General features: G+C 40.5%; 1 protein-coding gene across 1 annotated transcript; it reads left to right on the top strand.

The window, feature by feature from the left end:
* Positions 1 to 48: 48 nt before the first annotated feature.
* Positions 49 to 11,822, top strand: LOC145776378 (dmX-like protein 1). Its single transcript, XM_082587776.1, has 2 exons — positions 49 to 8,461; positions 8,980 to 11,822. Exons 1-2 carry the CDS (start codon positions 49 to 51, stop codon positions 9,387 to 9,389), a joined length of 8,823 nt encoding a protein of 2,940 aa, XP_082443902.1. The 3' UTR covers positions 9,390 to 11,822.
* The last annotated feature ends 1,516 nt before the right edge of the window (positions 11,823 to 13,338 follow it).

The raw sequence follows: 13,338 nt of genomic DNA, 5'->3' as shown, positions 1-13,338 counted from the left end.
TATTCAATTGTATAACAATGATAAAAGTGTGATAATGTTTGCTTGAAAATGCAAGAACACCAAATCTTGACTGGGTCAGCAAATGCTGGCAATCATTGCTACAGTGTTGGTCAAGTTGGTCAATTTACATTCTGGGCCTATGGTTCAGGGTGTGATTTAGTTATTTCCAGTTCAAACCAAAAACCAATTCAAATCATATCGGGAAATAAGAACCTTCTGATTTCTGCTGTCACATGCTCAGAATCTAATGGCCAAATTGCAGTTGCTTATGGAAAGGAAATTGTGATTTACAAACCAAGTCGTTGTGCTCACTTTTCTACCTTTTCTTACAAATGGAAAAGGCATTCATCATTCAGTCTTGAGCCTGATGGTGGTAATGCAACGATTCTTTCGTGGAATTCTGATGGAGATCACATGCTAGTTGGTTGTTCTGTAATCAGTTTGTGGTCGTATGCTTCATCATATGTGCATCGTCCTACATCAGTCACATTTCAATTGCATGACAATGCCACAACACAACCTGAAGAGGATGACATGCAATTATCGTCATGGAAGCATTTATGGAGCAGTGGAATCAAGGAACATCCTGTGCAGTTATCATTTTCCCCTACAAAGTCTCATGATCAAGTTTTTGCATCTGTTGCACTTGGAGAATGCATGATCAAAGTCTGGTATTCATGTCACTTTCCAAATGGTCCAATCCAGCATCATAATGTATTGTCACAACCCTTTGTAACAGATAAAGTTGACTTTTCCTTTACTTACCTTTTGCATCCACAACCAGTGACTGGATTTGAATGGAGAAAGAACTTTTTGTTGGAAGGTGTGGAGCGGTTTGCAAATGTCTTAATAAGTTCTTCAGGAGATCAAATTTGTCGAATTTGGGTTGAAACCAACCAACCAGTGTCACGACTCATGCGGTTTCAAAGTTGTCAAGAACATGACACTAAACAAACAAGAAAAGGTGCCAATGACAAGTTTAAGAAGGCTGCAAGCACACCAATGTTATCTCATAACAGCGAATCATCATTTTGGAATCCACTATACCGAAAATCAAGGCACACCAAAGTTCGACACTTTCATATTGCTGCTACTATCAATCCATTATCGGACATACCAATACTCCCATCCATTGCTGTCATGCAGTCGAATCAGAATTTGCAATATGATGAAAACTTCCCAGTTTTTACTGTCCATTGGTTGAACAATAAATTTTACCAAATTCTGTTGCAATACAATAATTTTGTAAGCTGTAATGGGGGCATATCTAACTTGAATCGCTCTTTTGATCCGAGAGAAACTGAAAGAAGAAACACAATGGAAAGAAATACAGCTTCTGTTGATTTTCACAATGCTGAGTTTTTCCACAACAATTCCTCAAGAAAAGATGCAGAACTTTCTACTGGAATGATTGAAAAATTGGTATGTACCTGGCAAGAATCTCGTGATGCTCTTTTTTCCATTCACCCATCTGATGGTTCCCTTTTGATTTGGCATGTTGACTATTTGGATGAGGAAAGGGCTGGCTTGATCCGACAGCCGCAAGTGTGTTTTTCGTCTCGAATTCCAATGGTTTTCTCAAGTGGTGATGCTGCAACTTTGTGTCCACGTCTCATTTTATTTGTGAACCAATCTAGTGAGCAGAACCTGTTGCATTCAGCCAGTTGCATGAGCTTTCAATCGGTTGTTGATGATGAAGAAGTTCACGAAGCTCTCATATATTCAGATGTCAAATTGTTGAGTAAGCATAATGACGGAAGCTTGAATTTGTGGCAGATTTCTTTCTCTGATGCAAATGATTTTTCTTCTATAACTGGTATTTCACACAGCTCAAGATTCTGTGGTCATTGCTTTCATATGTCTGGCATTTTGTCTCACCCAGTTTTGCCTCTATCTGTATCAACTGCCGCTCATACAGTGGCGTCTTCCCCAAAACAGCTAAGTGAACTTATCTTATGGAGATTAGACCCCGTTGGTCCATTGTCTTACAGTGGTGGGTTGTCAGAGTTAGCCAGGGTGAGCTGTCAAGAAGACCACTTGTTTGCAGAGGTTGCTTGGTTTGCTTTGCTATTTCCAAACTGGTCTCTTGGTATTGAAAATAAATCCCCGAGTACAAGCTTGATTGCTTTGACCGAAAATCAGCTTCAAATATATCAAGCAGTTGTGGACGCCAGTCAGATATTAACTGATGTTATGACTCCAATGTCAGATTCTACTTTCATGTCCACTCGAATGTTAATTTCTCAACAGTCATCTGTGCATCCAGGTTGTATCTTGCATTTACTTACTGCAAAAGATGAAGGTCACTCTTGGGGGAAAATAATATTTTTAGAAACTTTCAGTGAATCACTTTTTTCAGATTGCACTGAAGAAGTACCAAAGAAATTCTTTTCAAAATACTTGAAAAAATTTTATGTTGTGATGCTTGAAACATCAGATGATGGAAGCTATATTCATACCTGGAAGGTCACCTTTTCTGCCAACTTAGCAAATGTGAAGGGAAATAGAACAAGAAAAACAACAGTACAAATGATGGATTCTTCAGATGACGAAAGTGAGGAAGAAATTTTAACTGAGACGCCACCTACATTTTCTTACGTTGATGTTAATGTGTTGAAGTTGTCAGCTCAGAAGCTCCCACCTACTTACAATGTAGTAGATGCCTGTTCTGGGTCTGGAAAGTTCAATGTTTTTTTTACTGCTGATCATGATGAGCATTTGCAATCTGCCCCTTATCATCTCTGTACAATTTCATCTGGTGGAAATATTGATTTCTGGCATTGCAAGGTTAGTGAAGATGAAAATAATCAAATCTTGACTTGTGATTGGAAACTTTGGAAGGACGCACAGAACATGAATGATCCTGCTCTTGGCTGTGATACATATCACATATCTGTTTCTGGCATTCCTGTTTTGGTCAAAGCTGCCAGTAATGCTTTGCTGGCATGCATGTGCGTGGACGATAATCATAACGATGGAGAAGTGATGCTGGTAGTAACAATATATGAATGTGCCTCTAGTGGGGGATCTTGCTGGAAGACACAGGGAACAATAAAATATTTCCCATCTGTAAAGAGCATGGCTGAGATGACTCTATCAAACTTGCATTTAGGGTGGCTGTCTCGTGAAGAAGGCTCCTTCTTCTTAGCTATTGGTTATGATGCAAATATTGAAATATACTCTCTAGCTCCTAGAGACATGAAAGCTGGTGCATCTGCTGCTTTGGACAAACTGACACGTCAAACAACCCAAAGCTCTTTGGATGTTCATACTCGACAAAAGATTTTTACTTCCAGCAGACACAAGTCGACTGAAGGAATGGGTAACTTGTTGAATTCGACAATGAATTATGACCAGGATTGTGAATACCACTGGAGACTTTTGCGATGGACTAAGCTTACAGAATTAAATATAAAAACTTCTAAGAATTTTATTCACAATGATGATGTGTTTGCAAACAGACTGGTATTGCCATCACCAATAACAGTTTCTTGGGCTCGTGATGGGATTTTAATCGTTGCAACTGACACCGAAATACATGTTTTTTCGCAATGGATTTCATCGCAACAACATTATCAAAAGTGTTTGCCATCTTCTGGAGATGATAGCGCGGTTTCCATTTCCGGTCCAGTCTCAACAAAAGGACTTTCTGAAATTGCAGAAAAAGTTTGTCCATCTCTTCTGCAGTATCATCCTCTTGTTTTATCAGAGCTGATGAACAGCGGACATTTGGATGCTGTGAGGGAAATCTTAATTCATCTTGCTGTTTGTATGAATGGTGATTTACATGACAACACTTGTCAACAAGTTTCTGTTTGCTTGGAAAAATATCAGTTTTGTGATCAACTTTCCAGCCTTCTAGAATTGTGTTCAGGAAACCGTGTGACTCCCTTTCCGTTGCATAAACTGGTTGGCTTTAATGGCAAAGTAAATAGCACATTTTCCAGTGAAAAGGCTTCTGGAAAAAAGCCTGAAGCAAAAAATATGCAGGATGTAGATAAAGAACCAAATTTAGATGATATTTTGGCTGAGGATGAGAGATCACTAGACCATGATGATGAACTGGATGAGATTCTTGGGCTTAAGCCAGTTCACAAGAAAAAAGCTGCTGCACACATTGACTTGTCACAGTTTGAACCAAATTATTTTGGTAAGGAACATTGCAATGTAATTCATGACTTTCTCACTAGAAGCCAACTCCCAGGTCTGACCAGTTTAGAGCAGATGGAGCTCATGGCATTAGCTGATACTTTGGCCAATGCATCTAACTTTAAGCAGGAAATGGCTGATGGTGAAAATTGTAATGCAATGGGTTTAAGTGGCAATGAAAGAGGTTATGCTGTTTCTGGGAGTGGTGCAACTGCTCTGGATACATGTGGGCTTCGTTTTATTATGGCCGTTCACAACCACCTTTGCTTGCTTAATTCATTGCCTGTCCCAAATCGATCAGCTTTGTTTAACCAAGGGCTCAGCACATGCCACTTTGCTTGGGCATTTCATTCAGAAACTGAAGAAGAAATGCTTTCGCAACTTCCAAGTGTTCAAAGAGGTGCACCAGAGTGGCCAGAACTTCGATCATTTGGAGCAGCTTGGTGGATTCGATCAACTCAGCTTCTAAGGCGACTCGTTGAAAAAACTGCCAGGGCTGCTTTCTTACAAAAACAAGATCCACTTGATGCTGCATTGTACTATTTGGCATTGAACAAAAAGGCTGTTCTTTGCGGATTGTTTCGTTCAGTGAAAGATTCAAGGATGAACACGTTTTTTCAGCACAACTTTTCTGAAGAAAGATGGCGTCGGGCAGCTTTAAAAAATGCTTTTGCATTGATGGGAAAGCAACGGTTTCATCATGCAACTGCGTTTTTCCTCCTTTCTGGCTCAGTGCAAGATGCAGTTAAAGTTTGCATTGACAAATTAAAAGACTTGCCACTGGCTATTCTGATTGTCAGACTACGTGAGGGTTCTGACATTTCTTACCACCAACTGCTCTCGGAATATGTGCTTGGTGAAGCCACAGATGGATCTACTAACGGATGTACCAAGCAACTGGAAACTGATTCGTTTGAAAGAAGTATGGCCTACTGGATTTTGGGAAAATATGATCGAGCTCTCAGTACTTTACTTGATGACATTCAGCACGAAGACATTTCCGATGTTTTTAATTTCTACATTTTTCTCCGTGTTCATCCAATTGTCTTGAGGAACCAAGCCCAGAGGAAAGAATCTAATTCTGTTGAACAGGTTGATCGAAATGTCTTTTTGGAGAATGCAAACGAACAAGAACGACACTTGATCTTTCAAACAGCAGTTGTTCACTTAGAATCTGGTTGCCCTGTGCTTGCTCTTGATTGCTTATCTAAACTTCCGAAATTCTACTCTGAAAACATGAAGTCTGAAAAAGAAAGCATGCCGGGCAAAGATCTCAGTACAAGGGAAACTACATTAGAAGAAAACAAACCGCACCAGTCTGTTGTTGATGAAGATTGGAGTCAACCAGTTGCACTTGATATTGATGATGAGTTACAACTGGACTGGAGCGAAGAAGAAGATGAAGAAGAGTCAGATGATGCCTCAAGACCAACGATAAAATTTGAGGTTTCATCTTCGAATGTACCAACTCCAGTCAAAATGGAAGAAAACAAACAATCTCCTGCATCTGAAAACATTGATGACAGTGCAGAAGAACGTCTACTCAAGCAAGACGTGTTTGCTCAGCATTTACGATTGACCGCATGCTTTCAAATTTTTGTTCAAGAGCTTAAAGCTATTGCAAACGCTTACAACACTGATGGAGGCCAGTTAAGATCAAAGTTGTACACTTGGCTTGAAAATGCTTCGAGTGTATTACATCAGGTTTTTGAATGGGATGATAGCGAAAGTTGTAGTGAAGGATTAAATGTGAAAATTAATAGAGCTGATGTGGATTCTTCAAGCGAGACTGATGATTCATTGGCTGGGAGTCTGGGAACTAAACTCGGAACTTCGCAAACCCCATCACTTCATGAATTGATTTTAGCTGACAACCAAGATTGGAAGATACGGCGCAGTGCGCTTGCAGCAAGAAGAAGATGGCTGCATTGCCACCACAACTTTATAAGAACTCTTCTCTCGTATTGCATTCTGCATGATTCTGCTTATGGTACACTTGCAACAATGAGAATGGAGCTCTTGCTTCTGTTACAAGAATCCTTGCAAGACAAAAATACATCACATTCCCTTGCATCACCTTTGCCCTCTCCAAGTGATAGCATTCCCCTTGTGACTTCGAGCATTGCATCTTGCAAAACTGTAGTTGCTGATCCTCTCACCTACCTGTGCCACATTACGAGAGATATTTTGCAAGCAACGCTGCACTTTGAGGACCCTCCTCACCCTCATAGTCAGAATGATATTTCCCAGAAATGTGCCATTCTTTGCAGTCAATCTGCAGCTTTATCAACCTGTATTTATCAAAGTCTTTGCGATACCAGTACTCCAAGTGCACGCTCACAACTTCTAAAAGCTGACACATTATCTGTTGATGGTTGTCTTGAAGAAAATGCCAGTTCTTCGCCGGCTCCCTCGTTTCATACGCCAATGCCTGGGCAAACAAGCACCCCATCGTATGTAACTTCCTCAACTTTGCCGTCACAGTGGCCTGGTGTAGCTTTACTGCAGTCAATGCTTAACTGTGAAGCAACAGGAGATAACAGAACAAAAATTTTAGTTTTGCTTTGTGAGTCAACAATTGCTGTATTTTTCAGTCTTCTCATACACAGTTTGCAGACTCACAACACTTCTCTACTTCATAGACTAACAATTCATGCTTTGGATAGCAAAATGTGGAATGCAGTTTTTGGTGGCGGTGTCAAAATTCCGATTAAGTATGTAAAGTCTTCTTCAAATTTGAAGCAATTGGCTACCAAAAATGTTACAAAAATACGAGAAAGAATGAATTTCAAGCTGTTAAGTGGATCAACAGACAGGAAAAGCAGCAGCATTACTTCTTCCATGGGTCAGGATTCTTTGTCTTACAGAGAGAAGTTTGTTGCTCCTGAAATTGGTCTATGGGATTGGTTATTGACAAAACCTTTTCAAATCCCCACTAGAGAGGGAGAGCCGGATTATGATTCAGACGCGGAGGATGATGATTCTGAAGCTTCATCCTTAACTGAAGATCAAGAGAGTGACGAGATATTTGATGAAAATATAGAACCCAACAAACCAGAAACCGATCCAGATTCTTACAGTTGGAAGATAATGCGATACGTTGTTGTGAAAATGTCAGCAGCTAATTTTCAAACTTTCATACAATTGGCTGGATTTGATTTGGCTGAACTCAACACGAATTCGCCATTTCTTTCTGCCGTATTGCGAGTACTGCATGGATGGCAAGCAAAGTTAGCTTCAGTTTTGGATGAGGCTGATGGCCCTCCAGAGGATTATTTACAATCCTCTGATCTTACCTCCATCAATTCAGAATTTACACCCACATCTCGTCCCGCAATGCTTCGCTACCAAACCATGTTGGAACCAAACAACACACCATTCACTGAACGTACCAAGCAAGCCTACGGTTGCCGTCGTTTATGGCAGAGTCTTGTAAAGAAGGAAAGTGTCCAAGAAATTTTTATAAAATACATTTTTGACAAAAAGCCTGTTTCCCGTGCTGAGGTTGATCAAACGGAAGATGTGGCTGTTCAGACAACTAATCCCTCCAGTGTTTCTAGTGTGACGGAAAAGAAGTCATTCAATCAGCCTGTCAAGATATTGCATAAAGAACACGAACTTATTTCTGCTTTTTGTGTAAATAACGTCAATTCAAATTGCATTGCATTGTCATCGGCAAAAGACATCCAGGAAATCGATGTATCAGAACTCGTTGCCTCAGATTCATGGACTTGGCTGGATGAATCCACACCATTGAGTGAAAAAGTGTCTAGCACTTCCAAAGATGATGACTTTTTGTTTGTTGCTGCTCCTTTGCGGATAACTAGAACCTCTCATGGTGTGTTCTCCCCTTCATCTTCTATTCCTTGGACCAGCAGTAGTCAAACAGGTCAAGGTGCTAATATTTTAATGAAACGACCTTGCTCAGGCATACGCAGAATGGAAGCCCATCCGACTCTCCCATATTATCTGACTGGTTGTCGAGATGGGTCAGTGTGCATGTGGGAGTGGGGACACCAACAGCATATCCATCAATTCCAGCAACCTGCCCAATCATCGAAGATATGCAACGTTCACTTCAGCACGTTGGGAAATAAAGTCACTTCTGTGGATGCAGATGGTTACTTGACTATGTGGCAAGCGAGTGCAAAACGAAAACCATTTCTCAGACATCAGGTCCATGACCGGCAAGCCAATGATTTCTGTTTTATCTCTTCTTCGAGTGTACTTGCCACTGCCGGCTCATCAGTCAATGGAAAGAACGTTGCTGTCTGGGACACCCTCATGCCCAGGAAGAACATCTTGGTGAAAGGTAAATTGCTTAAAATTTTATGGGAGTCTTTTGGTTTTCATTTGGCTGTGGTTTTTCCTAGGGTGTGCCCAAACACCACATGGCGCCCTCTGAGAAAGAGTTGTCAGAATTATTGCATTGCTTTGTATAGGTTGATGATTACTGCCATATATGAAGTTTTAGCGGAATGGCCCGTTTCGGTGAGTCCGATTCGGTGAGTCCGATTTGGTGAGTCCGATTCGGTAAGTCCGATCCCTTAACGGGGGGTTTTTTCAATTTTTTTTTAATTATTGGGTACCGTAGCCTAATTATCATTGCCGTTTTAGGGTTAGGGGTTAGGGTTAGAGGTTAGGAACTCACCGAATCGGACTCACTGAATAGTAGCAGACCCAAGTTTTAGTAAGGGCAGTGTAGTTAGTATGTTACTAAGTTAATGCACAGTAACTTTTATGCCACTCTGTGTTTGCATTATTGTCACTTTGTGTTGAGTCGGCAACTTGCGTCAAGTTTGTTTTGTCAAATTATTTCTGTCTTTGCAGACTTTTCTGCATACGAGCAATCCGAAGCCTCTTGCATCAAATATCTCTCTCGCTATCGGACTTTGTTGGTTGGAGGGAAGAACGGGCAAGTGATAACGTTTGATGACCGTTGTCTTCACGGTCCGCTGCACAAATATGCGGCACATGATGTTGCTATAAAGTGCTTGGCCGTCGACCCCAATGAACGATTCTACGTGACCGGATCCTCAAATGGCGACATCAGACTTTGGGACTCACTCTCGCACAAACTCCTATACACGAGCACATACGCCCATCCGAGGTCGTCTCTGTTTAAAAACTTTGGTTCTGGCACCGTTCAAGTCATGGTGACAGAGGATCACTTGTTGTCGTGCGGGGCCGATGGCTCTCTCAAGATGAAACCGCTTCCCAGTCAAGACTTTCTGTGGTGACAAAGCTCTGCTTCTTTGCATTTGTTGATAATTATTGGAGTCAATTCAGGACTATCTTTTTTTACAACTTGTTCTGTGGCTGAAATTTTAATGATCAGAACTGCTGTTGTATGACTCGTAGTGCATTCATTGCTGTTACATTGAGTATATTGCTATATTTCAACTACATTTTGTAGTAAGTGCCGTGATACCGTCGCAACATTATAATTTGCTTTTAGCACAAAAAAAACTTAACATTTTCTCATGCCAGCATTCCGAAATTGCCCATTCTCACACCTATTCACTCTTCGCTTATGCTTATGTTACTTTTGTATCTTGTTCTGTCTTTTTCTCCTGCTGTGAAATCAGAGTTAGCCTGGCATCCTGGTGAGATTTTAAGTGAGGATGTTGTGTAATGTGTATTTAAAAGGAACGTAGTTACAACGACTCCACACTCTGGTATGATGAGGACATGCAGACAGACACTATTATATTTTTGAAGAATTTTATGTTTTAAATTGTCGTTTATCTTCTGTCACAAATATTGTGTCTACAAACCGTAGCTTATTGTAAACATGAATCTTACAGTAATCTCCGCTTATTAACCCCATGGCTAGTAGGCCCATCCGCTTAATAAGCCCAATATCGTCCGGTCCCGAGGTGGACTTAATGAGCCAGGACTACGTTACTGCATTGCGCATTCAAACAGTCTTGTGCAATCAAACATTGCTTTTACATAGAGCCACAAACACTTCATTGATGGCCTTCGCAATGGTGACGATGCGGTGTGTGAGATGAGTGGTGATTTATTCTTTGAAATTAGAGTCCATATTCATCCGCGGTTGCATTGATGTTTCTTTTGTGTCGTGCGCAAGGAAGTTGCAGAAGCAACTCCGTACCCATCAGCTTCAGTGAGATTTGTGATAAAATTGCACGATTTGTGTTGACGCAACGTCAGAAATACGCTTAAGTAACATAACAACGTTACGATTTTCTTTTTATTGAACTGGTTTGAAACGTTTGTGAGAACGATCAAATTGATGAGTCAGCAGCTTTTGCTGTGGTCAGAGTGAATAAGTGCTTTTCGTCGTGCAACGTTGTATTAATGTATCGTGTTTCCATTCAACCTTCTAAGCTGCTGGTTATTTAGACTTCCAAGTTCTTTCGGCAACTTCCATGAAGCTGTGTGGTGCAATAGACAGAGCTGAGGTGTTGCGCTCAATTCCGCCCATGGAGGCGCTTTCATCTCATTTAACACGTGTTTGATGCTACGACTTGTCTTTCATTCAAAGCCAAGTCATAAATGCTATGATTTCTTTGTGCTGCTGTTGGTGGGACCACCAGCAAATCTGTTTTTGTGTAATATTCATTCAATATAGAGAAATAAAACATAGTAACTTTAGCGGGTTTAGCATACTTTATTTCACACAAAATATAACATAATTAAATAAAATAAACTCAAACGTTTTCGACACGTACGTGTGTCCTCATCATTCAATATCTACAGATGTTGATTTAAGGCAGTTTAATTTATGCCCTAGCATGGTTGTTTATGTGATATTTATCTTGTGTTTAACACACAAATCATCAAGTACCAGAGAGATCGTGTTGTGTAGTTGCTTGTTTAAGATTTTCTCGTCTGCATCGTCGACGTTTTGTTTGAGAGCTTCCTCACCCACACAGACGCACGTGCTCTGCAAGCTCGTGAAATATCATGTTGTTTATGACCCCAGGTGCTTTACTACCCCCTCTCGCCCCAGTACAACATTTATAACGTTTTCTTGTCAGCAGCTGTATCTTACGAGCTGTGTTGTGATAACCTTTGTAATTGCAACAATAGAAAGGAAAGCTTATCTGTTGGCATGCATTCCACGTTCTAGTTTTACTTTCCATTCATCTCTTGTAAATAATAATGTATCTTCATTGTTATATATCCGTTAAGTGGGGCTATTTTTCCTCACAGTTTGTTTTCAGAAACCATGTCAACACACAAACAATCAATCTTAGTCATTTCCACAGCTATCGTAAAATGGAATCCACAAGATTTAACATTTTTCCGCGTTGCATCTCAGTACTTCTGCAACATATTTTAGCATTGCATTGATGTCACCACAGTTATCCCACATGCTCGATGGCAGTGGTTGTCGCATCAGTGTCAACGATGTAAGTTATTCAGATGATGCTTCTACAATTCAGTTGCATTTTGCGCTCAAATAAGAGAGGTGGCTCGAGATCTCATGTGATTGTGACAGCTGTTGTACTTTTTGCTTTTACTGAAAATCATTTTGCGGATTTGCCACAAATCACATAATTTCCATGTGACGAACACTTGGTGGCGTGTGTCGGCTTCATTGTCTCTAGGTTTGTTTTTGTTATTTATTGTGTCGTTTGTTGCCTCACAGTGCGATCACCATAATTCTCCAACGCTCGTGCAATAAATGCCGACTCAAAGTGTTTTGTCGTATCCAGGCTCACATTTAGTGATGGAAGATTTAGATTAAATGGACGGGAAGACAGAAAAGCCAATCTTCGTGTCCACCTTCAAGCATGCCTGTATGTGTCTTGCCAAACACGCAGCACATGCTCTTGAGCGGTGTCGAACCGGCTTTCATTCGAATGTCGAGCCATGGCTCTCTCGGCTAGGCAGCTGAAAGGTGTCCTCACTTCATTGTCAAACTATGCCGCCAAATAGTCACGTGGCAGGAGAATTGTTATAACTTAATGGTGATGAAAGTCGAGTGCATGGGGATAGAATAGCGACACCGTGTTTCAGTCTTCAGGTTGGTCCCCTCAATATCGCATCGATTCTGCCACTTCATTTCAATCACCACCAGTAGATATGTATGTTCACTCTACCAGTGATTGCGCAACGTATCGTAGGCTATTGACAATCACCAAGACGTCTTTGTAGAAAGGTATTTTGGAAGATTTGCGAAGGCAACTTGGGTTGTAGCCTATTTGCATAAAAACTTAAGGGTTATTTTTAATTATGCATTCGCTTAAAAAATCACACTGACATAGCCTACCGTTTCTCTGAGTTCAATTTAAACTACAAATTTAACAGCACGTTTTCTCTAAGGATTACATACCTACCATCTGGTGGTAAAAGTGAGAACTGTGGTTTCTTGTTTTGAGAAAATTGTGGAAAAATTTGACTCAATCCTGGGAAAAAAATCGGGATTGTTTTTTCCTAATTCGTACCGTCAGTTTGTACCTTGAACAGATCGAAAGAAAAAATTAATAAAAGCCGAAGTCGCTGATCGCAGTTTCCGCAAACATTTTAAAAGGGTTAGGGTATCGGAGTATTGGTATCCGCAAACAAACACACGGAAAAGATCGAGAAAAAACATAGAACATCGTTGATCGCAGTTTCTGTTTTTCCGCAAACATTTTAAAAGGGTTAGGGTTGATCGGAGTATCCACAAACATTTTAAAATTTCTGGTAATGATCCTGAGAGTTTTTGTTTGCTTGCGGAAAATTTTAAAATGTTTGCGGAAACTGCGATCAGCGACTTCAGCTATTTTAATTTTTTCTTTTGATCTTTTCAAGGTACGAACTGACGGTACGAATTGTTCATGGTACGAATTAGGTTGCATCTAGGGTTGCCAGATTGGGCGCTTTTACGCCCAGTTGGCCTACTTTTGATTTCTCCAGGCGCCAAAAATTCGCGTTGGGCGCTCTTTTTCGGACGGCGCCCAATTGGGCTACTTTTTTTAAAAGTATAATATAACTTTTTATGTAAAAATTGTATCATGATTAAGATTTTTGCCTAATTCGTAGTTATTTCATTGAGGAGGAGCATTTTTAGAGGCCTCGGTCAGGCAGGGTTACCAATTTGGTATGAAGCTGCCGATTTTCAAAAATGTGCATGTTTAGGTTTTAATATCTGGCAATCCTGGCAACTTAAGTGATCCAGGTTTTCATGAAAATGCAGTGGACATCAGTGTCAGTTCAGAAATTCAGATTTGT

The sequence above is a fragment of the Aplidium turbinatum genome, chromosome 8 (genome assembly GCF_918807975.1).
Source record: "Aplidium turbinatum chromosome 8, kaAplTurb1.1, whole genome shotgun sequence".
NCBI classification, from domain to species: Eukaryota; Metazoa; Chordata; class Ascidiacea; order Aplousobranchia; family Polyclinidae; genus Aplidium; species Aplidium turbinatum.
The sequence above is the reverse complement of the archived record's forward strand: the minus strand, read 5'-3'. Positions and strand labels throughout refer to the sequence as shown.

Bases quoted from the DNA above. Each gene is read 5' to 3' on its own strand.
- LOC145776378 (XM_082587776.1), top strand. From the start codon at position 49: ATGCAAGAACACCAAATCTTGACTGGGTCAGCAAATGCTGGCAATCAT. The intron at 8,462-8,979 runs GTAAATTGCTTA...CTGTCTTTGCAG, and splicing joins GAAGAACATCTTGGTGAAAG to ACTTTTCTGCATACGAGCAA.